General features: G+C 47.8%; 5 protein-coding genes across 5 annotated transcripts; 2 read left to right on the forward strand and 3 right to left on the reverse strand.

Annotated features, from left to right (window-relative positions):
* The first annotated feature begins 7,932 nt into the window (after positions 1-7,932).
* Positions 7,933-10,311, forward strand: LOC128732168 (uncharacterized). The gene is made up of 4 exons (XM_053825338.1): positions 7,933-8,286; positions 8,358-8,491; positions 8,564-9,719; positions 9,800-10,311. Exons 1-4 carry the CDS (start codon positions 7,933-7,935, stop codon positions 10,241-10,243), a joined length of 2,088 nt encoding a protein of 695 aa, XP_053681313.1. The 3' UTR covers positions 10,244-10,311.
* A 230-nt stretch (positions 10,312-10,541) lies between these two features.
* Positions 10,542-11,697, reverse strand: LOC128720964 (uncharacterized). Its single transcript, XM_053814665.1, has 2 exons — positions 11,675-11,697; positions 10,542-11,608 (listed from the first exon to the last, which is right to left on the reverse strand). Exons 1-2 carry the CDS (start codon positions 11,695-11,697, stop codon positions 10,600-10,602), a joined length of 1,032 nt encoding a protein of 343 aa, XP_053670640.1. The 3' UTR covers positions 10,542-10,599.
* A 640-nt stretch (positions 11,698-12,337) lies between these two features.
* Positions 12,338-13,489, forward strand: LOC128731740 (toll-like receptor 1). The gene is made up of 2 exons (XM_053824876.1): positions 12,338-12,354; positions 12,433-13,489. Exons 1-2 carry the CDS (start codon positions 12,338-12,340, stop codon positions 13,457-13,459), a joined length of 1,044 nt encoding a protein of 347 aa, XP_053680851.1. The 3' UTR covers positions 13,460-13,489.
* A 23-nt stretch (positions 13,490-13,512) lies between these two features.
* Positions 13,513-15,009, reverse strand: LOC128731748 (uncharacterized). The gene has a single exon (XM_053824889.1). The coding sequence runs from the start codon at positions 15,007-15,009 to the stop codon at positions 13,999-14,001; it is 1,011 nt and encodes a 336-aa protein (XP_053680864.1). The 3' UTR covers positions 13,513-13,998.
* A 694-nt stretch (positions 15,010-15,703) lies between these two features.
* Positions 15,704-17,270, reverse strand: LOC128720789 (putative serine protease K12H4.7). Its single transcript, XM_053814484.1, has 2 exons — positions 16,858-17,270; positions 15,704-16,790 (listed from the first exon to the last, which is right to left on the reverse strand). Exons 1-2 carry the CDS (start codon positions 17,268-17,270, stop codon positions 15,704-15,706), a joined length of 1,500 nt encoding a protein of 499 aa, XP_053670459.1.
* Between the last annotated feature and the right edge of the window lie 6,223 nt (positions 17,271-23,493).

The raw sequence follows: 23,493 nt of genomic DNA on the forward strand, positions 1-23,493 counted from the left end.
TCCAGTTGTGCTTTCTTTGCGATCCAGCATCCGGGTTGCTTTAAACGATTTGCCGCCAGATGGCGTCCCACGTACGCACGTCGATCGGTGTTGTGATGGAATGCACGCCTGGAGCTAATTAATCCGTCATGTCACTGCTCGTCCGCCGGGTGGCTGCCAGTGAAATAGAAATCACTTTTCACTTTCTTTCACTGCCACATGTGAACGGACGAAAGCAACGCACCGGAATCTGAATTTATTCGCTGTTGCATCCGTTTTTGGGACCGGCTTCCGTGCCCCGTCCCGGCCCATTTCTTTCCTCAATTAATTTCGGTTTCCGGTTACCTTTTTCATTCGTCTGTCTGATCAAGCAGCTTCTGATCAATGGAGTGCTTTACCTTTGCTCCCCCGTTTGCATTAACTTGGTCTAATCAGACATTGAGCTAATGAAATGCGATTGATAGTCAGAAGTAAACGCGATCTCCAGCGACCTAGTCAAGACAACCAAACATCCCGCCTTTGAAGAATGGGGTATGATTTTTCACCTAACCTCACCTCAAACGCTCCCAGGCAGATGCTCTCGCTCTTACCGTTGCTATTTCACAAACAAATGCGTCTCTCTCCCCAGCGAGGCTTTTCTGCTTCGCTTGGGGTTGAGACAATGTCACGCGCATATCTGTTAATGTATGCTGCCCTGGGTGGGGAGGCCATGTTTATGCTCGCGCTCGCTTGTTGTCGCTTTTCATTGCTCTTTTATTCGGTGCATTGCCCCGGGAGCTGCTGTGTGGAGTGTTTTTTTATTTGCCACCACCACCACCATCCACTAGCTCCATCACACTTACACAGCATTTCAACCGTTGCAAAGGTTACGACATCATCGTCAGCATGATCGTCATCCCTCTTTGCGCTTGTTGTTTTTTTTTTGTCTCACTCAATGGGAGGGGGAGGCTTTCCCAATGCCTATTACGGCAGCCCTCGCTTCGGCCACCCGTACCACCCTTCATTGTCGGTTTTCATTCCCTCCAGCCCACGGACGATCGCATGCGCATGATCATGCGACGATTTAACACGCGTTCGCGGGCGTCATTATCGCAGTGAACTTGCCGAATTATGGACCTTTTGGGTGAAGGTGTTTCAAGCCCTTTTTCCACTGCCTGCCAAAACTAGAAATTCCTTATTTGTTGTTTGAAAAAACTAACTCTGTGAATTTTAAGAATAACATTACAACAAACTATTTTATGCCTATTAGAATGCCGTATCTTTCATCCCCTAACCGATGTCATGATCCACCGTTACGTGCTGTTGCAAAATTACCTTCGTCCTCACATCAGACGAATGCGATGACGCCGGTCGATGATCGCCTTCAAGCGCCACCAACTTGGCCACACGCTGCACGCGACGTCACAAGGCTGGTGGCATTTGCGGCCCGATCGGTTGGATCTATATGACGGTGAACAGCTACCGAGACCCCTCCACAGGGCTTTTCTGACGCTCGTGCTTGGGTTTTCCCACACACTGTGGGGCCTGGGGCGGCTGCTGCTGCCCGCACCCGTCAAGGATAATTGTGAAATAATTGTGAGACTGAATTGTCTAGCGTTTAACCATACACACACACACACACACACACACACACACACACACACACACACACAAACAAGTACAGGTACAGCACGGTCGCGTCCTTCTCGCTCGCTCTCGTTCTCGGAGTTTCGGTTCCCAAACCGGGCATTCCGTGCCCTTTCGCAGCTCTTTGGTGACCTTTCGTGGCTTCATTCAAGCCCACTAGCCTAGAGCGAGAATCCACCTGCCAGCAGATGGGTTGAGATGGAGCTTTTCTTTTCAATGAACGTCGACGGAGAGGTCGATTGAATCGCGCACGGCAGCATGATGGTACGACGCCGTCGTCAAGGATGCAATCCGTCGCACGGATCATTATGGATTTGATTCTTGCATGGTTCGAAAAAGGGGGTACCACGTGCAGCACGTGAAGATGAACAGCGTTTCTACGATAAAAACAGCGATATTTCATCGCTTTGTGCATGCCAACGTGACCATGATTACGAGCAAACCATAGCCCCATTGCTCGCGGAGCAAAGCACACAGAAATCCGAGTCGGTGCGATTCGATTTCAGTCCGTTTTCACTATCGTCCGTTGAAGGCGATAGAAACGAACCGCCTCCGATCCGCAGACTCACCTGATAGGGCCGTGATTAAGATTTCCCTTTTCCAAAGCGGTGGAAAGCCGCACACCGTGCGAAAGCGTACCGTTCCGAAGGGAAAAGCGACTGCGGGTTGAGCATGACGAATGGCCAATGGTTTCGGGGCAACCAGCCGCCACACGTCGATCATGTTGATTTTCCATTCCATTTGTAGATGGTCGATTTATGTTTTTCGTCACACTAAACCACAGTGAGCACGTAACGCTTGGGCTTGAAGCAAGTCTGATGAAACCGTCCATCGGGCGCCCATCGGAGCAAGAAAGACAAATCTGTTGTGTTGCGCATGTGTCGAAAAATCGCTCACTCGGCCACTCAGGGACGTTGTGAAAAACCCACCCCAAAAAGCGGTCCAGAGTACGGGTGGGAAACTTTGAAGGCCACCCTGGTTTTGCGTTTTCCCACCCGTCACCGGTCACCTGGCTGGCCCAGTATCGTCCAAGCGTAACCCTTTAGCGAATTAACGCCACATCCATCGCTAATCGCGTGCCGTGGCTGTGGCGAAATTTACGCCAAACATCCCTCCAGCTCGAATCGTGTGCCTCAGATGGTGAAGATTGACCCAGTGCGCTTGTGGAGGCTGTTTTTATCCGATTCGTGCGATTGAATTGACACCAGTAATGAATTTTAATTTCATTTAACTGCCCATTCAGCCAGCGGCTCCCAACGGCAACCCAAATCTCGCGCCCTCGCCAAAAAGCCGAAGCCTTTCTTTTCTTTACACACCGAAAAAAAAACACGCCGTACAATTTCCGGGCGGTAAGCAAACCCTCTCGAAAATGATTTCCCGCGGCACAAAGCGCGAGGCGGGCAAACTTCATTTTCCCTCATTTTCTAATTCGTGTGATCTCTTCATCGTGCAGGCCGCGCATCGATAATGATGATGATCGTGGCGATGAGTCCTCGCACCTTCCATGGGCGGCCTTGTTTCGTTCGTCATTTTACCAGCCTGCCGGCAGGCTCTTTCCCTTTTCCACCCGGCCATTGTGGGGGGGCTGTGTAATTATCTAACATGCTAGGATGACCCTCTTGGCGAGGGCTTGGCGAGGGACGACCACCCGGCCGAGTTTCGAGCAACGTGTGTGTGTGGAAATGTGTAATACCACACGTGTGAGAAACGGCAAACTTCTCCGTCCGGTGATTAGGACCGACGGTAGATTACTCAGATGCCTCGTGGATCCGGCATCGAAACGTGAATAAGCATCCGTTGAGCTAAAATTGCTGTCGATTGCAGGAGCACGAAACCCTAGCATCGTACCGTGAATACAAGCCATGGGCGAGAAAAGGCTCTTCTGGTTTCGAAATCTATCGTGATTAGTTTGTGAGGTTCGATAGAGAGTAACATTTGGTTGCTGCAATAGGGTTGAAAAATAATCGCTACTTCTTTCACTACTTTTCGCTCGCGTACTCGGCAATTAAAATTATGTTCATATCTTAATTTAATGAAAAAAAAACCCGACATCTGCTCAGTGCACGGTAGCGTCTCTAAAACGGAATAGCCGGAATTCCTAAGCTCCGGAAGTCACCATTCAGCCGTTCGTTCTCATACTTCTAATCCTGGAAAACATCAGCAAACATGCTCCCTTCTGAGCAGGGAATTTTTTACATGTTCTCTGGCCTTCATCACAATCGTATGCAAAAAAAAAATCCGCTCAAGCGGCGGCCAATGTCTGACCGGTGGCGTCCTTCGGGGCGATTTTTATTCCCATCGTAACGGAAGAGCGAAACATCCGATGCTCACAGAACCGCACGCAACAGGAAAACAGCCATGAACCGAAACGAAACGAGCGTCAAACAGCCACATCACCACCGACTCGGCCAGAATCACGTCTGAATAGCGCAATTTAAACTGCGCAGTCGGCAACATTAGAACTGTGCTCCCTTGTGCATCTCCGGTGGGCCGGATACAGTGACTGCTCGAGTTTTTCCACCGCTAGGAACGAATGGGGCCGCACGTTCGCCGGCGTGACATTGGAAGTATGCAAATTTTCCGAGCAGTCATCCTCCGAACGGCACGCAATTTGCCATGGTTCCGGGTTCTAGCGGGGGCGCGAATTCACAACCGACTAGGTCCGGATGCTCTTCCGATGAACAATGAGAAGCTAGTTTCAGGTACGTTTCGCAGGAAAAGCCTGGCTGTTGGGACTCGATGGTTGTCTATAATTATACGTCATGTTTGAAAATATATGAAAACAACGACTCGGCTGCGAGACATTCATGAGGATTCTTTGTTTTCATTTAGAAACGCATTTATGAACAGCATTTTGTATAATTATTAATGCGTAAAGGATTTACAAAAATATCCCTTCTAGAGAGCAAAGTACGTTACTTACAAACGCTGATATGAAGCATATTGAAAATTAGCAGTTGAAAATCCCATACCCGTAAGCCACTGTTACGGTTTACATCCATCCATCACGGCAAATAAAATTATTACGAAATCAAAACATGGTCCGATTAATCTAATTGCACGCTCGCGCTTTTCTCGCCCTCACTTTTAAGGCTCATTTTTCAACGCTTCTTAGCTAACGGCTGGTTTTGTTCGTGTTTTTGCTGTTTTGTTTTTTCTATAATCTATCCACAAAATGTGGTTCGTTCCCCGCGTAAACCCAAGCGTACCAAAAAACGCCTCATAACACGCGGAGATAACCGCGGCATCGGGGTAAGAAAATTACGAGAACGCGGTAGGAAAACTCGACCCAACGCCCGCTCTAGGCCCACAGGCAGGCTGCTGGGAAAAAAAAGGGCAGCTGCATGCCCAGCAGCTACGGTACGCCGTCGGAGCCCAATCTGCCATTGCCCCGTTAATGTTACCGCAGGGTTGCAGCTCATGTGACCGAACCCAGCGAGATAGAATGCGCGAAAAGCGTGCACGTGAAACAAAAGTGCGCTGGGTGGAATGCAAACAACAACAACAACAACAACAACGATAAAACCGCCACCCCAAAACTCGCACAACCACCGCATCGGGTAGCTTTTCCTTGATACCGATGGTGCCGCAATGAAGGAGAGTGAAAGAGAAGCTCAGACTCTCAACCCGCTACTGCAGCTGGCGTTGCTTATTACGCAAATTTTTATGCACCACCCCACTAAACCGGGTGGCCCAAGCGGAACGTACTCTAGTTTGCCCTTGCTCGCGGTCTCGCTACGCCATTTGGCGCTAATTTAAAAGCGCTTTCCATTCAGGAGGGGGTGAGTTATTATTCGGCAGCCTCGAGAACCATCTAGGTGCGTCTCGCGGGTACCGTTTGGTGGCGGAAAATTCTTCCCGAGCATTAGGGCGTAGGTGAGCTGACAGAACTCGAAGCGTAAGTGACCGACCTTTACGCGCTATCTCGCTCACTCGCGCTCTGGCTATCTCCCCTTGATGGGTGCTCCAGTCCTTGGTGGGGCTTTACAGTCTCAACCTCCGCCTGACCCTGCGTGGTTGGTAAGGAAAACAAACATTACCCGGCTCATTGGGATCGCCTGTTGTGGTTTGATGTGCACGCATACGGATAAAAAAGCTACCGACCCTGTTGCGGGAGACCGCTCGGAGAACCGCAAGTTCGTAGTCTGTGGGGAGACCCTGGTGAGTTGGTGGCGCCTGATGAAAGAAAGCAACGAAGCCGGCCCGAGCTGCATGTGCGGGAAAACAGCTGATCCTGGGCAAAACGACGTTTCATAATCGGACCGGTTTCGGACCAGCCGTTGGATAACATTCTGGGTGCCGATGGACACGCGACAGCATGGAAATGTGGTGGTCCCGTTTCGGGTGGCTGCCTCTTGCTATACGTGATTTTTGCAAGTATGTCCATAAGCCGTGCAGGCAGGATTTAACAGCAACGATTGCAAGGGTTGGTAATCACTGTATGGAAGGCTCGTAGAAACTCTTGCTCGTAACTCATGGACCGTTAGTTCTGATTGTATTTTTTGGGACTTAAATTCTACTCTGCCATTGCCAGCTGCATTAAAATAAATGTGCAATTCAGGGCTCTCAAGTGTTACAATACGTTACAGAAGAAAAAAATTGATCCAATTTCTACACTCTGCTATATTAGCATTCAATCCTCTCAAGCGATAAACTATCGATCATATAAAAACCATAGATACAATGGAGAATATATTTATGCAGTTCACGCCAAACTTTGTGCTCGTTTTGTAGGTTGATTGTGAAATAGTCCCGCACCTAGAGCTATAGAAAGAAGGGAACTCGTCTTTTAGAAATCTTTCCAATTCCTGTTTTTTCCGAATACTGCAATGCGAACCATTTTATTTGTAAAAACTTTTTCCACTCATGAACTGGGGCTCAGTTCCTAGAACTAATCGGCTCACTCATTCGAGCGAAGGGAAAAGGTTAAAGGCGCCTTTGCAACCGAGTCATAATAAGCAATAATAGACCTCAGACCTTCTCCGTAGGCCTCAAAATTTTTCGATTCCACCGCCCCATGCTGCGATCCTACCGTTGGAAGCCACCCCAAGCTCATTGGGTCATCGATCGACCACGAACAAGGGAATTTACGATCGACCAGAGGAACCGATCGATTAGCCGATTCATTTGAACCGAAAGCAGAGTAGAATGATTAATCGACTGTTAATGCGCGGATCCCGAAATGCACCGGATATCCCCTCGAACCCTCTCCACCATCCGAGTTCGTCCGCATCTCTCTGCTCTCCCTGCTTCTGCATCACCATCGCCCGATACGGTTGACATGCAGGAGAAACAAAAGGTTGCTCAACCGGAACCGGCCGGAGCTTTTCCGCCCGATCGGGGCGAAGTTAATCGATCGAGCCCCATTGTGTGTTGCCCCTTTCGACAAAGTAGGCTAATAGCGAGGAAGGGTTTCAGCTTTCGGAGCCTTCGCTGCCTTGATGTGTTCTTTTATTTCTGCTTCGAGCGCTCCAACTCCGTCTTAAGCCCATTTAACGCTTCAAGCTGGCTGATGGGGGTCCTCGTACGAACATCATTTGGGATGGGTTATGTGAGGCAATGTCAGCTCTTCGCTACTCTTCGCCTATCTCTGGTGAACCCCCCTGGGGGTGGTCGAGGTCCAAATTCGTCGTCCACAAACCTGTTCGACCGGAGCGTAAAGTGTTGTATTAATTTTGAAGAGCCCCCGATCGGTCGCTCATCGGTGGCCCCTTAGATTAGCCGTTCGATCACGCGAAACAGTTCCCTCGAGAGATGACTGCGTCTTCGACTAAGACACGCTGCCATTAATACACCTCCCCGGGAAAAAAAACCCGCCACAAGAGGGCAATTCTCACGCGATTGCGCGATCACCGAGTGGCGCTTCTTCTTCGACGGTGGACACTTCATCACCCTCGAGCTGGCGTCGAGCTCACCGGTGCCAGTGTGGTGCGAATGGTCCCAGAATTCAACCTCAACCTGGCTGGGGTGGCTTTTTGCCCCTCTTTTCTTTTCGCTACACAACTTCGCTTTCCTTTTGTTGCGTCTTTTCCAAGGCGAGCAGTGATGTAAGTACGCAGTAGGTGAGATAATTGGAGAGCTCAGTGACGGAGGCCTCCTCCGACTCGGGAGTGTTATTAGGTTTCGACTCGTTCGCAAGGGGTTAATCCGAGGTTAGCGCATCCGCGGGCATCGTCGGTTAGTGCGATGGATGTGTTTCCCAATTTTGAAACGATACTCCAAATCACTTCCTGCTGCCGGGAGCTGGAACTGATCTTTGTTCGATTTTCCGTACTCTCCACAGTCAAACCGCGGGTTCCAGACGTCCGTACTTCTGGCCCGTTAGAAATGGTCGACTACTGCAATACCCGGTCAGCTGGCTCGACCAACACTCTGGCCGGATCCACTGCAACTGCGGCCTCCATCACGACCTTCCGAGCGGCGAAGACACGCCGGGACGCGCGAGAAAAGACGGCTCTCCACATGTCCCTCGGAGATCCTGGTGGACTGGATGGAAGTCAGCAACAGGCACGGGTTCGCACGGTGCGCCTGGTACGACCCCACGGATATGGCCACCGAGCTCTACCGCATGTTCCAGGCGTCAATTTTGGCTTTTCCATCCGTGGAGGACTCGAATATGGAACGGGTTTTTTTGTGTCCGCAATCGAGCGTGACTCTGAGGCCGATCGCCAAGGTCTGAAGGTGAGTAGAACGCGTGTGGATGTGTGCCCACAAAAATGTCGTCTCTCATAACATACCGTGTACGTTTCCAGGTCGGTGACCAGATCATCCGCGTAAACGGTTACCAGGTAGAGGACGCAGTACATCGCGAGCTGGCGCAGTTCATTGCCAATCAGGACCGACTCATCATGAAAGTTCGCGGTTTGGGCATCGTACCGATCAAGGAGTGCGTATTCTAACAACAGGTTCTTTGGTGCAGCAGTACTGATGCTTTGGGTGCTCTTCTTTCTCTTCACAGACGAACGGCAGATCCACTCACTTGGCACGTGGTCGCATTTGGAGCTGCCCGCGAGAAACAAGACACACTGCTGCTCGAGGAACCTTGTGGTGGACGTGATCTGAAGGTGATCCTGTCCGTGGCACCACGCACCAAGCTGGGCTGTGGGATTTGCAAAGGTCCGGACTGGAAACCGGGTATTTTCGTACAGTTCACCAAGGAAGGTGGCGTAGCTCGTGAGGCTGGACTACGACCGGGCGATCAGCTGATGTCCTGCAACGGGCACAGCTTCGCCGAGGCGTCCTTCGGTGAAGCCGTCGCCGTGATGAAGTCATCACACGTACTCGAGCTGGTCGTGAGACCCAGTGCCGGGCTTGATCTGTTTCCCGGTGAATCGAGCGGGTATAACAGTTCAGCCAGCAGCGTTAACGGAGACCAGAGTCCATGCTGGGGCGATCAGACTGCCAAGCGGTTGAGCATCGTGCGCGAGGAGTCAATTTCACACGAGCGACGTCGCGTGACCCTTCCGGAGCCTGTACCGGAGTTCCGGAGCGTGCCTGGACAGACAGTTTCGACCACTCAGCCACCGCCTCCACCACCGCAACCTCAGCAGCAACAACAGCAGCAGCAGCGCAGAAAGAACACCACGATCATCGAGTTCTCGGAGCGAGGCGCTATCGTAAACCCTGACGCCAAACAGAGTGAAACGAAAACGGTCATTGTCGAGGTGCACCGGAGCGCATCGGCGGGCTCGATGATGACCAACGAACCGGGCATCGAGAGGACCGGAAGAGAAGTAACCCCGTCCACCATGATCCCACCACCTCCACCGCTGTTTGCGGACGCCGAGCCACCCACTGTCGTTGGACTTTCGCCAGCAGATGCGACGACACCGGCACCGGCACCGGAAACGGCCATTGCTGCGGCGAACAGCCTGAGCAGTGCGATATCGGACGAGTTGCGTCGGCGGGCAGAAAAGAAGGCTGCTCCTGGGGTGTCTGGGAGTGATCCAGCGGCAGCTTTGGCTGAGCTTGAGAGCAGGTTAAAGGATAAGAGCTCCCGATTGCGGCCAGTAACGATGGCCATTTCGGACGAGCGGCACACGGCGCTGATGGACGAATTTCGGGCCGTACACAAGCGGATGTTTAAGAATGGCTTCGATAATGCGGAGCTCAAGGTGAGCATGTAGGGCCCGATTTGACGAGTTTTGGGTTATTTTCACATTTCGGGGGTCCTCTTTCTTTCGTCGTGGTACAGAAACCAAACGCCAGGGTGCACATGAGCGATGAAATGAACGGCTCCGCTACGCAGGATTCAACCAGTGGTGGCGTAAGGACCTCTCCAAAGGGTACGATGGGACGAGTAGCGGCCTCCGAAATGGCCAAGGCGAGTGGTGACAGTGCCGAGCTGGAGTCGATCGAGTCGTTCAAGCTAAACAACCCACAACCGACGCCGGCACGGCCACCTTCGTACTACTTCTGCCCGCAGGCTACCGGTCCGGCAACGATGAAGAAAACGCAAAAGCCCATCGCCGTCACGATCAGCGAGTACGCCACGAGTACCACGCGCACGGACGAGCCCAAAAAACCGTCCCGCTTCGATTTCGGACCACTTCGATCGGTCACTGAGGCAGTTGCCAGCGCCGGCGGTGCCAAGGATGGGCCAGCAGGACAACGACAACGCTTGGCGCCCTTAACGTAAAACGTGCAAGTCCCTCGTGGGTTCGGTGAAGCATACAATGACAACCAAATATGATCGATGCGCGCAAAAACGAGACGAGATCGGGTGTGCGAGACACGCTTTCTCGGTTTATACTTTTGTGTTTGTGGTGATACGACTTGTAAAACTACGATAAGTTATCGTAAGCTGTAAATGTAATCGATCGGATATTAAAAGTGATTGTGGATAAATTTGCTGCGTTTCAGTAGAATTCTTTACTTCGCCACGCAGAGTTCAGCTGATGCCTTGTATGAGCGGAAAGCTTTTCACTACGCCCAAATGTATGCAATTTGAAAAACACGCGACATTCGCGTCCTACGAATCATCCTCCAAGGATGTCATTGAGGGGTTGCATTGCGCTTGTTGAACACCTCGTAGAGCCGCATACCTCCCCAGGACATCACGCACACGTTCACCAGCACGAGCATTCCGTTGATGATGTGCTCCAGCAATTCTTGCTTTTGCGAGCTGCGATAATGCTCATCCCACTCGTTCTGGCGCGATTCCGCAGGGTTTATGCTATCATGGGTAATGTCAGCTTCCCGGAGAGTGTGTGCGATGCTTTTAGCTTTTTCCCTGGGGAAATCGTTGTATCCAACCAAAACCACCTTGAGGTTTCGAGCGGCTGCAAACAATGCGTTTGTGTCAAGCTCCTCTAAACTGTTGTATTGCAAGTCAAGCACTTGCAACGCCGGCAGCTGCACATCGGCTAAATCCAGCGAAGACAAACTGTTCTTGGATAACAATAGCCACTCGAGGGTATTTGGTAGACTGGCAAAGGACAGTTCTTCTAATTCACAAATGGAAAGGTCTAGAACGGAAAGCTTAACCATATGCAGCACCACCGACAGGTCGGCTGACTCCAGCCAGTTGTTTTTCAGGTTTAACGTTTTCAAGTTCACAAGCAGGCTTAAATTTGAGATGCTCTCAAGTCTATTGCCGCTTAAATCCAGATACTGTAACGCGTATTCGGAAGTCACATTATTAGAAACCACTACCGATTTGATGGAATTGTCAGCGAAATCCGCGTACTCCAAGTCGAGCGGAAATTCAACCGTGGTTAAGCTGCAACTAGTGATTTGAATCGCACGCGGTCGGTGCAGTGTGGCATGCAGTACCTGATCGTATGCTAGGATTTCATTGTCATCAAGAATTTTTTTTTCCATTGGATAAGCGAGCCGCACCTTGTGCACTGTGTCCGGTGCTTCTAACGTAGAATGGTTCCGTCCTGGTTTATAGAGAAAGTGCGGCACAGTGCAGGCGAAAATTTCTGAACCGGGATCACATCGGTGGTTCCAGAGCACTTTCGTGTAGTTGGCCGACACGCACGCGAGCAGCATAATGAGGCTAGTTGGGTACAAAATGGAATATTAAAAAAAACCTTTCCAAATTCAAATTAAGCTTACTACACACACTAATAATCGCTGGAACGCCATCACTGGTCCTGTAAAACGGTTCGCGATCTCTGAACGGCTCACTGGAGACTGTTTGTTCGTCGCAAAATACTTTATCCAACGCTTTGCTCCCAAACTCCCGCAGTTGCATGGCTGTCCTTATCGCTCTGACGCCATCCACACTCACTATGATAGCGCCCCTCGCGTGTAGAGTGAATTCTGATGCCTGGTTCTTCAATGGCTCTTAGCTTGGCAACGAATGCACTATCAATGAACGTGGTAGCCTTCGGCTTTCCAAATAACCCTCACAGGCATATCTTGCCAAGCATGGGCGAAAGAAAGGCGATCAAATAGCTTCACAAAGATCATTCTCTTGGTATCACAAGCTCTTCCATTCCATTGATAAAAGAAATGCTGGAAATGAGTCCAATGTCAACACAAAATTCTGCAAACGTTATCCAACGCCATTCATTCGATGCCTACGTCAGCGTGGTTCCCTCTCAAAGTCTTGGCACTTTCCATATTGCTGGCCCGCTACAAAGTGTCATGATTTCGAGCAAGAAAACAACAAGTGACGAAGAGCCAGGAAGTGACGTAAAACTCGAACCAGGATTGGCCGAGCATCGTGTGTTTCAGTCGTGCTCTTCGCTCGAGACCAGAAGCACGCTCGAAGGCAGTGATCATGGAGCTCCTTTCGAGGTAAGTATTCGAGGAGCTTCGAGACGTTTATATCATCTTCGCTTTCCGTTCTTTCCGTTGTCGGGAATGCCATTGTAGATTTTTGTTCGTGGTTTTTCTGCACTCTTGCGGAGCAACTAGCAACCGCCAGTGTCTCCCCGGATCAAATATATTTGCTTGCATTCTGCCATTGTTTGACTATGAGCCCGGAAAGGACATTCCGCTATTCAACTTGTCGGCCGACGTTACATCGATACGCTTCGTGAAACCGCTCTACAACACGCTGGAAACAGAGTACGTGATTCACATCTACGATGCCGTGCTTCACCGGCAGCTGAACTCACCTCAGGCGATCGAACTGATCGGTACCAATGTGAAGGAGCTGGAGATCAGCCCGAACCTGCAGTATGCCGATTTTTCCGACAACAACATCCAATTGGTGCACGTTTCCACGGAACATCCACCAGCTTTGCGCTATCTGAATTTAAACTTCAACAAGAACCTGCGTCCGGCAAACATCAGCAAACTCGTGAGCCTCGAGACACTGGTTCTGAGCAGATGCGGATTCGAGACACTGCCAGCGGAGGTATTCGTAAACCTGAATCGGCTGGCGCATCTTACGCTCACGGGCAACCACATCAAGCAGGTCGAGCTGAGACAACTTCCGCCGAGCCTGGTTTTGCTGCAGCTGAACAGAAACTGGATGAGGACGTTCGACTTTGCCAGCGCCCGGATGCCGCTGCTCGAGCAGCTGAACATCGAGTTCAACGATCTGAATGATTTGAACATCACCGTGCTGGTCGCGATCGCCCCGAAGCTGCGTTTTCTGGCCGTTGGTAGTAATCCGATCAAGCGGGCCACTTTGAACCTCATCCTGGATGCGCTGAACCGGCACAACATATCGTACTACAACATTGAGCTGTGGTCCGAGGAGATTTGCGATGTGGACGAACGCCGCTACCGAGGCGTGTGCATTCCAAGCTCAAGCTTTACGCTCGAGTGGAACGATTGGCTCGATCTGGGACTGTTCCTGTGCTTACTGCTGGCTTTGGTGGTTGGCATCGCGTTTGGAGTCCAGAAGCTGCTCAAGAAGCAACTTCTCCCCTGGCAGCTCGGTGCAATCTGAATCGTTGAAGCTCAATAAAAGCGCAGTAAAATAGCTCATTCGTTCGTACGCGTTGATTTTTCCATACTTTATTATGCTTAACTTACTATAATCCGCACCGTGCAGTGTTTTGTTTCGCATCCGCGTAAGTACTACACTCGCAAATACGCCCCATCAGCCAGATGATAGAGTGTTCAGAGTGCGTTTGAAGCTTATCTTGGTTTGGTTTGAGCTATGCTCACCATTTCTAGCTACTGATAACGCAAAGGCAAAGGGGAAGTTCGAGCGTCGATCACGCTGAAGGGCACTGTTAAAGGAGAAGCGATTTATTGGCACATCGCTTCCTAATAGGAATGTAATCTGGAGTATTACACATCTTCTACTGGCCGATTGGGTGCGTACATCTCGGTTTCACTTCAGCACAGATATCTACAGACCTCTCGCGCCTTGTGGGCTCTTCGGCACACAAAGCGCGCGCTTAATTTAGTCCCGAATTTTGGTTGCTTGCATGGCTTTTCGCATCCCGCAAGCCCTATCACATTGAACACCGATACGCACGCTCAGTACCGCATCTGGTGCCACACCCAGCGCACGCTCTGGACGAACGCGATCACTGCAAACACCATCAAGGATAGTAGCACGATCGCCTTCCACACCGACCGGAAGCCCATGATTGGGTAAGAGAAGCACAGGTTGTCAACGCGGTACTCGTCCGAGTCGCACCGGACGTTGTCACCACTCACATGTCCTACGATCAAGGACACGTTGTGCAGTTTCAGGCCGGCAATAATACGCTGGGCGTCCTCTTGTGGGAAGGCGTTATATTCGATCGGCAACAGCTCCAAAGCCGGGAATGCCTTGAACAACGCCGCCAGGTCGAGCTCCGTCATTTGGTTGTTCTCGAGGTCTAGCTCTCGCAGGGCGGGCAGTGACAATTCGGATAGCGTTAATTTACGCAGGTAGTTTCGTGCCAGCGACAACACGGTCAGTGTCTTGGGCAGATGGTGCAGATTGACGATGAAGAAGCTGTTATCACCCAGGTAGAGATATTGCAGATCGTACATGCGCGAGAATGTGTCTGGGTTGACGCTGTTGAGCCGATTGCGGTTGAGGTTAAGCGTCTTTAGCTGCGTTAGCCAGGTCAGGTTGCCCACATTCCTGAGGTTGTTGTGCGATAGGTCAAGGTACTGCAAAGCATACGTGCGGTTTGGTACGGTTTCGACCTCCGTGATGAAATTGTTCCTGAAATCGCCCATTGAAAGCGATTCCGGTATGACGATGCTTTTTATCTGATAGTCCACCAGCAGGACGCTGGAAGGATCACGCAATATTTTCGAGTGAAGCTGTACATCGTAGCGAGTCATCATCTCGTGCCGGGTGTAGTAGTAATGGTCGAACATCAGCCAGATGGTACGGACCGTGGACGAAATGTTCACCGTCGGCAGTCTCTCGGGATGTTTCTGGATCGCGCTTTCGTCGTACTCTAGGTTCCACATTCTACACTGCGTTGGATCGGTACCTGGTTCGCACTGGTAAACGTAACCGGAGCTGAGTTGCAGAAGGCCAACCATCAGTTGCGCCAGCCCGGCGAAGAATCTGTACAGAAACATCGAACAGACGCACGATGCAGACGTTACGATGCGTTACGCATGAGGTGAGACGATGTGTATTCACCTGAATCCGATGGGATGCATGATGACGCTTCGATACGTGGACCTGAATTGGGCGAAGATTGGGAACTCCAAGGACGAAGGCAACTGCGCTGTTTGCGCGATCAAGACTCACTGACAGTGCGATCGAGGTTTGTGCGACCTCCGCTCACTGATAACGCAACGCGGTACTGAGAACCACAGCCAAGGGCTGCGTGATAAGTGACTGGGAGTTCGGAGGAATTTAATGGCGTACGTCGAATACGATACCGAAGGGCGGATATGGTTCCTTGTGAGATAAACAGGCTTTAACACTTCCCGGATGGCCCCCGATGGATGACCGCTTACAAGACAATCGAAACGTGCCACAAGAATCCACTCCGCACGACCGGTTGCACCATACCAGCGCAGTTCGAGATGCGATGTGATTGATGATAAGCCAGATTGAGCTTTGTGACATCATGAGCTACGGAACCAGATCGACTTTACATCGCGAAACCGTCATTCACTCATCGTAAGTCATCTTGGGAATCGTTCATTCGACAGCAGGGAAATGCCGACCAAACCAACCGAGTCTAGCGTTATTTATTTGCAATAAAAATGGTCCGTTTGATCCTTACACGGGTGTCAAACCGTCGCCCTGCCAGAGCAGCACGTACTGTTGGATGCTGCGCTTGATGGTGGCCAACTCGGGCGAATCCTGCTCGCCGATCGAGTATAACTCCGAGTAAAGGAACTCATTTGGTGCCACATACGCGTAGCTGAGCGGATTCACGTACTGCGTGATCGAGACCAACCGATTCGGGTCGAGTTGTCCGTTCGTGAACAGCACGTTCGTCGAGCGAGGATCCTGTCCACCGTAGTGAAGGTTTGTCAGACGTACGCCATCGTAGATGACGGCATCGGACACCCACTCACCGAACAGTGCTCGGCACGCTGACAGGAAGAAGTGCATTGTCACGCGATCCCCAAACGGTTGCTCATCCAGATCGGTCGTTCTGAACCACCCGAACTCGGTGCATGCCTGGTACTGTGTCTGGCGCAAGCCAAGGATCGCATTCTCGACCGCACCCGGTTCCAGCACCTGGCCAGCGGCCATGTTGGTGTCGAAGTCGAACGGATTGCAAGGCAGATTGGCGTAGTACACGTTCAGCCAGTGCGCAAGGTGTTCCAGAGCCGTGTCCTGTGTCGCATTTAGCATGCTCTCACACACCGACTGGATCTTGTCCGTGTTCTGTTCGTCAAGCATCGCGTCCTGTATGGCCAGCTTCAGGTGGTAGAACAGTGTCTCCACATCGAGCAGGCTACCCGGTTCGAGTGGTTCGCAGGTGTTGAGTAGTTGCGTGACTGTCTCGTCCCGGCCAGCGTCTAGCAGGTACTGAGCCGTACGGAAAGCGACCCACAGTGTGCTGTAACAGTCATCACCTCCGAAACGTCGGATTATCTCACCGACATCACCGGCGTGCTCCTGGAAATCGAAGCTCGCCAAAACGGTTGCTCCAGCACCCCAGGCTCCATCTACGATGCTCGGGAAACGCTGACGAGCCCACGTGGCAAGAGCACCGGCGTATCCTACACCCAGCAGAATCACACGTGCATTCGAATCACGCACCACATTGTGGCGTAGGTGATCGATCCACTCCACTAGATCCATCAGCGCCTGTTCGGACTTGAGAAAGCGCAGGTTCTCCGTCGAGTAGTCCCTGCAAAGAGAGACCGTTGTTGGTCAATGAAATACCAAGCTTTTGGAAGCAACCTTTGTGTACTTACTCGACCGGAGTGCTGGTGCCGTAATACCGGTGCTCATTAGTGAAGAGCCACGCGTGATCCCGAGCGGCTATCTCATGGAACAATCCATGTTCGATGTAGTACGTAGTCAAGGGGAAATTACCACCAACAAAAATGAAGATGGGACCACCGGGCTGATAGAATTCATCGTTCGAGAAGTAACTGAACTCGAACGTGTCCCGGCTCTGCGGATTGAAGTGATCGATTTTTGTGCGAAAGCGATCGCCCGTGGTTCGTGATCCACTCGAAACGTACTCCTGCGTGATTGCTGGTTTGGCTAGGTGCCGTTGCAATCCACCTAGAAGGCGCGTACTTCTGCCCACTGGAGCACGATCATCTTCCGCGACCACAGCCAACGCGAAGAGCACCGAAATGACGGTGATTTTGAGGAACATTTTGAACGATACTGATACCCTAGGATGGGCTCAGGTGCCGTTTTAAAAGCGTGTCGGAAGAGGTGATTAGATCTGTTCGGCTTGGATTGCAGGTCATATCGTGGCTATCGTGTCGGCACACGCTGACCAATCGTCGGAAATCATCAATCAGCGAGCGGGTATCAATCAGCTGTGATATGTGCGATGGCGGTCAATTATCAATCGAAGCTGACTTTAACTGCTCTGTTCTTTCCGGAAGGGAAACGCGTCCCTCACAACTTCCTTCCGTGATTAAGTGTCGCCGCATGGGTAGAAGTTCTTTTGATTCTGTGGCACAGATAAGTGAACCGGGATTACAGCGCCTGCAAGGTATGCAATATGCATTGCACTCTCGTGTGCTTGCACTTGCTGCACATTCGGTGCACTGCGTTGCATAGGGTGATGAGCAGTTTCGTTTTGTTTTTGACTAAATAAGTCTCGAAAAATGTCTGCTTTTGTTCTTGGAGTAAAAATGTAAAAGATAATCCGACGAATTGAATCTTAAATTGCCAATGAAACAGTGGAAAATTTAAACACCAAAAAGAGCAAGACAAGCGGTTTCATAGCTTCAGTTGAATAGCTTTAGATTAGATACAAATTTTAGAAAAGCCAAACAATGTATTAAGGATAATGTAAGAAATTGGCGGTGAAATGAGAAGGAGTAAGCACAAACGGATGAGAGTGTGAACGAGAAAAGTAGTGAAAATACAAATCGTTTGCTTGCTAGGACGTTGCGTGCGATTGACGTTAAAGGGCTATATTTAGTTACATTACTTTTCACCGGCCAACGAAAGGCTACGGATCATCAGTCTCATAATGTGTTCTTCGAATAATAAATGATGCAATCCAAAAAGGACACGATATAAAACAGTTTTCCTATTGAAATGAAAAGAAAGAAATTTTAAAGATGATCTTCCACCTTTGATATTCGACGAAAACAGCAACTACAACATGCATCAACGAATGGAGAGAACACTAGAATAAGTGTTACAGTGTAATCCTATGAGAGGGCCACAATCTGCACAAGGGCAACAAGAGATCATACCTGCTGAGAGGTAACTTTTTCGCAATCGATCTGAAGTCAACATGCATTTGAACGAATTTGAAAACTCGAAACGAACTTCGAAACTTGCTATTAAACAGATAGCTCAAGAAATTTATTAACACCTTTTGGATGATGCAATCTTAACCCTTTCAAGTCTCACTGGGTTCCAGCTGCTTTGACCAAATTAAGGTTGTTGGAGAACTTCCAGTATGCTTAGCATTGTATTTGCTCACAAATATATTGATAATTATCCTCGAAATCCATCGAGGATCGTAAGAAATTTCCCTATTCTCTTCGCCCAAAGCGCGAATTGTAAGATTCTTAAAAGTCTAAATTCGGCCAGGTCGTTCTTAAATAAGTAAGAATAACAAAGATTCTAAAAAGTTTAAGCTTGTGTTCGTTTATTTGCCGCTGAATTTCGCCAGAAGGTAAACCAGGTCGTACGATGTCACTGAAATGAAGCAAATCGCATTATAAGATACTTACTGCTAATATTTAGTGAGCAATAGCCAGAAAAGTAGCGAGAAAAAGGCTCAAATGCCATTCGCTTTTCAAAACTGGCACAAATTTGCATCTAGTAATTTATTATTATCAAAAGCTCTGTCCTGAATGGCTTGATAACGTTTGATTATTGAATAAAAGTGACCATTTGTTTGGATCGTTCTGCTTTATTTCACTATTCTTCACGCAGTAATATTGCTAAAATAACATATTGACTGCAAGTACCATGGGTCTCCATTAATAGTAGCGCGTCTCCATTAATACTAAATGTTCTTCATAGTGTAAAAATTTGGTTATAAACTATAGACGACAAAGCAAATGAAAATACATAAGACACAGGAAAAATAAAATAAAATAATGTTAAGACAAATTATGAAAGCTTGACATAATTTACCTATTATTTCATAAAAAATTTTGTTGACAACGTTTTTTAGATTTGTACTACTACCGTGCTCTAGATTGAAGCTTGGCTTAATTTCGTCAAGCTCTAAAACAGCAAGTGAAATAATGCTCCGAGCTAATCTTGAGTCAAAATCTAATCAAAAGTTAAAAACTGTTGAGAATGGCTCAAATAATCATTTCACGCGCGATATTGCGAACACATTCATTTCTAAAAAACATGCTCATTAGATCTAAAAGAACATGCGATACAATGTGAAAATCTATATAAAAAATTGATTAAACGGAAAAAAAAACTTGCCGTGAACTTTTCGGGCATAACTGCGAAAATTTTTCACAAAAGTAACAGGAGAGCATACTAGCCAGGAGGTATCATTTTTAAAAAATTCAAACGCTTAAAATTGGTTAAACGCTTCATGCGCATGAAACGCTTTAAAATTTTTGAGCTGGTACCATAAAATTCTAACAGATGGCGCTAATTACGCCAAAAAGAAAATATAGTACAGCTACATGCCAATAGATGGCGCTGTACTAACCATAGACACACTTCAAATTTTAGATTGAAATATTTCAAGCTTTTAGCGCCATCTATGAGTGAGTCTTAGCAACTGTGTTGAAATTTTCTAGCGAAATGTTTCAAATGAAATTTTTATAGCACATTGTTTCCTCCTACCTTTCATGTTCTCCTGTTACTTTTGTGAAAAATTTTCTGTTTTGTCTCCATTTTAATTTCGTTGTGGAACGGATATCCTACCACTTTCGAAATTATTTATTTCTTTTTTGCGCCACCACTTTCGCTCCTCGTAAGCAACGTTTCTTATCGGTTATCAAACCATCAAAACCAGTGCTAATGTTATTTTTTTATGGTGGTTTTTGCCATTATTTTGTTTTTGCAACCTCATATAGCCACCTTACAAACGGTGTTGGTCCTACAAACGTTCAGAATTGCTCTTCGCTTTGGCCAGCAGTTTATGGCAAGGACGTTCGGGATCGAGCTGCGATCAGGATTATGTCAACTTCCCAATAAGGATTCGTTGGCAGGATCCGCGTTGTCTTGCACATAGAGTGGCATTGAGCTTCTCACTTTCGCTAAAACAGATCTGTTGCTACTTGGTGCTGTAGAATTAACTTTTGCAGAGGGTTTGCTACTATCTGAGCTGCTCAAAAGCAATTAGTTAAGTGTAAAAAAGGACGCTAGATTCTCTTGAAACGGTGGTATTCTAAAGGTCGTGAATTTACGATCTTCGTTTACGAATTACAGTACCTTAATTGTTGGATAAATGAAGTAACTCAAGCTTTCGACAGGTCTTCGATCATTAATGAGCATTCAAGGAGCTCCAAAGGACCAGGATAAGCCAGCGACCGATTGCTAAAACACACGAAAAAATTGATGCGCAGCTGAAAGATGAATTGCTCGGACTTTAAGATGAATGGAGCCAAAATAGTCAGGTCCAGTACACGCAAAGGCACGCTGGAAAACTGCTGTCCTTTGCGGTGAAGCACGCTGTTGATTTGTTTCCTGTAAATGCAGTTTGAAATGTTATTCTAAAATGCAACCACCACCGAATACTGATTTAAAAAGTGCTTTTTGAGTCTGCATCAACGTTAATATGCCTGTTTTTGGAAAGACAAATAGAGATGTAATCCAATAACTGGCACGAATTATTTGCTGCTGGCTGAAGCAGATGTTTGGGGTTCTTTACCGCTTCATGTTTTTTGAAAAATTCTTCATCGGAGTCCTTCCGTGGTACTGTTTAGGCTGCAGCTGAACATATCCGAAGTTCTTAGAAGCGCTTGGGTCAAATTGATGATCGTTGGTTTCTTCGGCTTGCTGAACTATTTTCTCATTCTATACAATGTTTTTCCTCTCGCGGGAAAGTGCTGTCGTAGTGGCGAATTTGCGGACGAATTACCGCAAGCTCCACGGTTTCGTGATTAATTTTCACTACGCTTTTCATAATACTATTCAAGAGCGGGAATGTTTTAACATGCTACGGTAGCCACTCTGTTTCGGATCTATTCTTTGATTTATTTGGTTCCACAACGTATGGTAGCACACTGACGGCGTGAAGTACTGCATTAAATTGTTTTTCCTTTCATTTTGTAGATCGAACCGTTTTAGATTCGAATGTAAACTATCGGCTACAAGGGGGCATAAAAACTCACTTGAATGAATGATTTTTGGAAAAAAAAGTGACCATTTGTACCATTACATTCATTTTCCAGGATGGTTCTGTAGTAATGTTTGTGAAATAACATTCTGACTGCAAGTACCAGGCGTCTCCATTAACAGTAGCTCGAAACATAACGCGTTTCAGAAAAAGCAATCCAAATGTTATGCTTAGCGTAAGAATTTGGTAATAAAAATATAGATTATAGATCGAACCATTTTAGATAAGTAAGTAAACTATCAGCTACAAGAGGGCATAAAATCTCACTTGAATGAATCGCTAACATAGGTCATCAAGGATTAACGTACTCAATATCGCTCCAACTGGTTGATATCATTGAATCACTGATTGATATCATTTTTTAGCGTGAAAATGAGAAAAAACTTACTCTAAAACTTTAAATAATGATAAAATTTATTTCAAAATTCCCTTGACGGTGGTTTTTCGATAAACTATAAAACTATACGTTGTTGTGAACTGATCAACTATTTTTGATTAATCAAATTAAACAAGGCAAAACAAGGTCGTTGGTCAAATTTACTCGATGCAAAAGCTCGAAAGGAAAACTGTCATCACGGGGAAGCTGAACCAAATACAGCGGTTTATTAATAATTTTTACTTTTCTTTATTCATTAGTTTTAATTTTTATTACACCAAACAGTTGAAACTTCTAATAACATGTATGGACAATGACACGCTTTGTTACAGAGATAAAATAATAAGCATAAATATCCTTTTTGTGTTCTTGTTTATGCAAAATGTAGATTTTTTTCAATTAGTGTGATTTTGTCTTATAATTTTTCTTAAGTTTCACCATGTGTGTTTTTTTTTCGTCTCCATTCTCCCCATTTTTTTTGCGGCTCTCGTAAGTATATAATTACATGAATAGTACCACCGTGTGTGTAAGATGTTCGTTTTTTTTTTGCTCCTACCAATCGTTCTCTCATTCTTTCTTGTCCTTTTCTCATATTTTTGTTTGTTTGTTTGTGAGTCTTCCTCAACGCTCTCTTTCGCTTTCTTCTAGCGCTTCCTCGTAGCCGTGTCTCTTTCGTTTCGCGCTGACTAACGCCACACTGCCGGGGTCCTTGTTGACGCTTCGCTTCTCCACTCATCCTTAAAGGACCTTCTGTTCTGAAGGACCCCGAATACCGTTGCATCTGCAGAAACGGTTCCTAGTGTGCGCCCACCGCAGCTTGTACGCCCTCGTCGGTTAGCTTTCCCGATCGAGCTTCCCGATCAGCTTTCCCGATCGCGATCGTGCGATCCTTCGAAAGTGCGCTGTCTCCGGGAAAAGCTCAGGAACCTTTCGCGCCCGTTCCTTTTAACCAGCGCCCTGCCTTTTCCCTGGTTCCGTGTCCGTCCTGTCCTCGTTTGCTCATTTCGGCGTTTTTGTTCAATTTGGGCTTATCAAACGTGCGTGCGCAGGTCTTGTTTTCTCTAAAAATCGACCCTAGTTTAGTCGCTTAAATATCTTACAGATTTTTGTATCGTTTTGTTTGTTTGTTTGTTTTTGCTTTCGTTCGCTTTCGCTAGCGTGTTGCTTGTGTTTTTTTGTGTAAATGTGTGGGTGTGTGTGTGTTTTTGTCGTTTTTTTTACATTTTTGACTTATACCTCCGACGTCCGCGGGTTTATTTAAATTTAAAGGTAATATTGTTTCGTTCTCTCTGTGTTTTTGCTCTCGCTAATTTCCACTTGCATTGTTCCTCCGTCGGACCTAGATTTAGAGCTTTTTTTTGCTTTCGTTCCCCTATTTACTCTTTCTTCCGGTTTCGCGGGGGCTTCTTCGTATGCTTTAGCTTTTTAGTTTTGTTTTGTTTTATTCATTCGTTCCTTTTGGCTTGTTTTTTTTTAGTCGTCTTAAATTTTACGCGTAATTTAGATAGCAATTTCGAGACTTTCTCGCTCTCAAAAAACCCTTACAAACTTTTGTCCGTTTTGCCGTGAATGTGATTTTGCGTGCTTGCGTCGTGGCTGTCCCTTTTTTTACATACACACACGCACGCGCACGTACGCTCGTCCCCGTCGTGCATTCGAGCGCTTTGGGGGCGTTTTGCCGAAATTTTTCCCTCCCACCGGACCCAGTTTTCC

This window comes from Anopheles nili, chromosome 2, assembly GCF_943737925.1.
Source record: "Anopheles nili chromosome 2, idAnoNiliSN_F5_01, whole genome shotgun sequence".
Taxonomy (NCBI): Eukaryota; Metazoa; Arthropoda; class Insecta; order Diptera; family Culicidae; genus Anopheles; species Anopheles nili.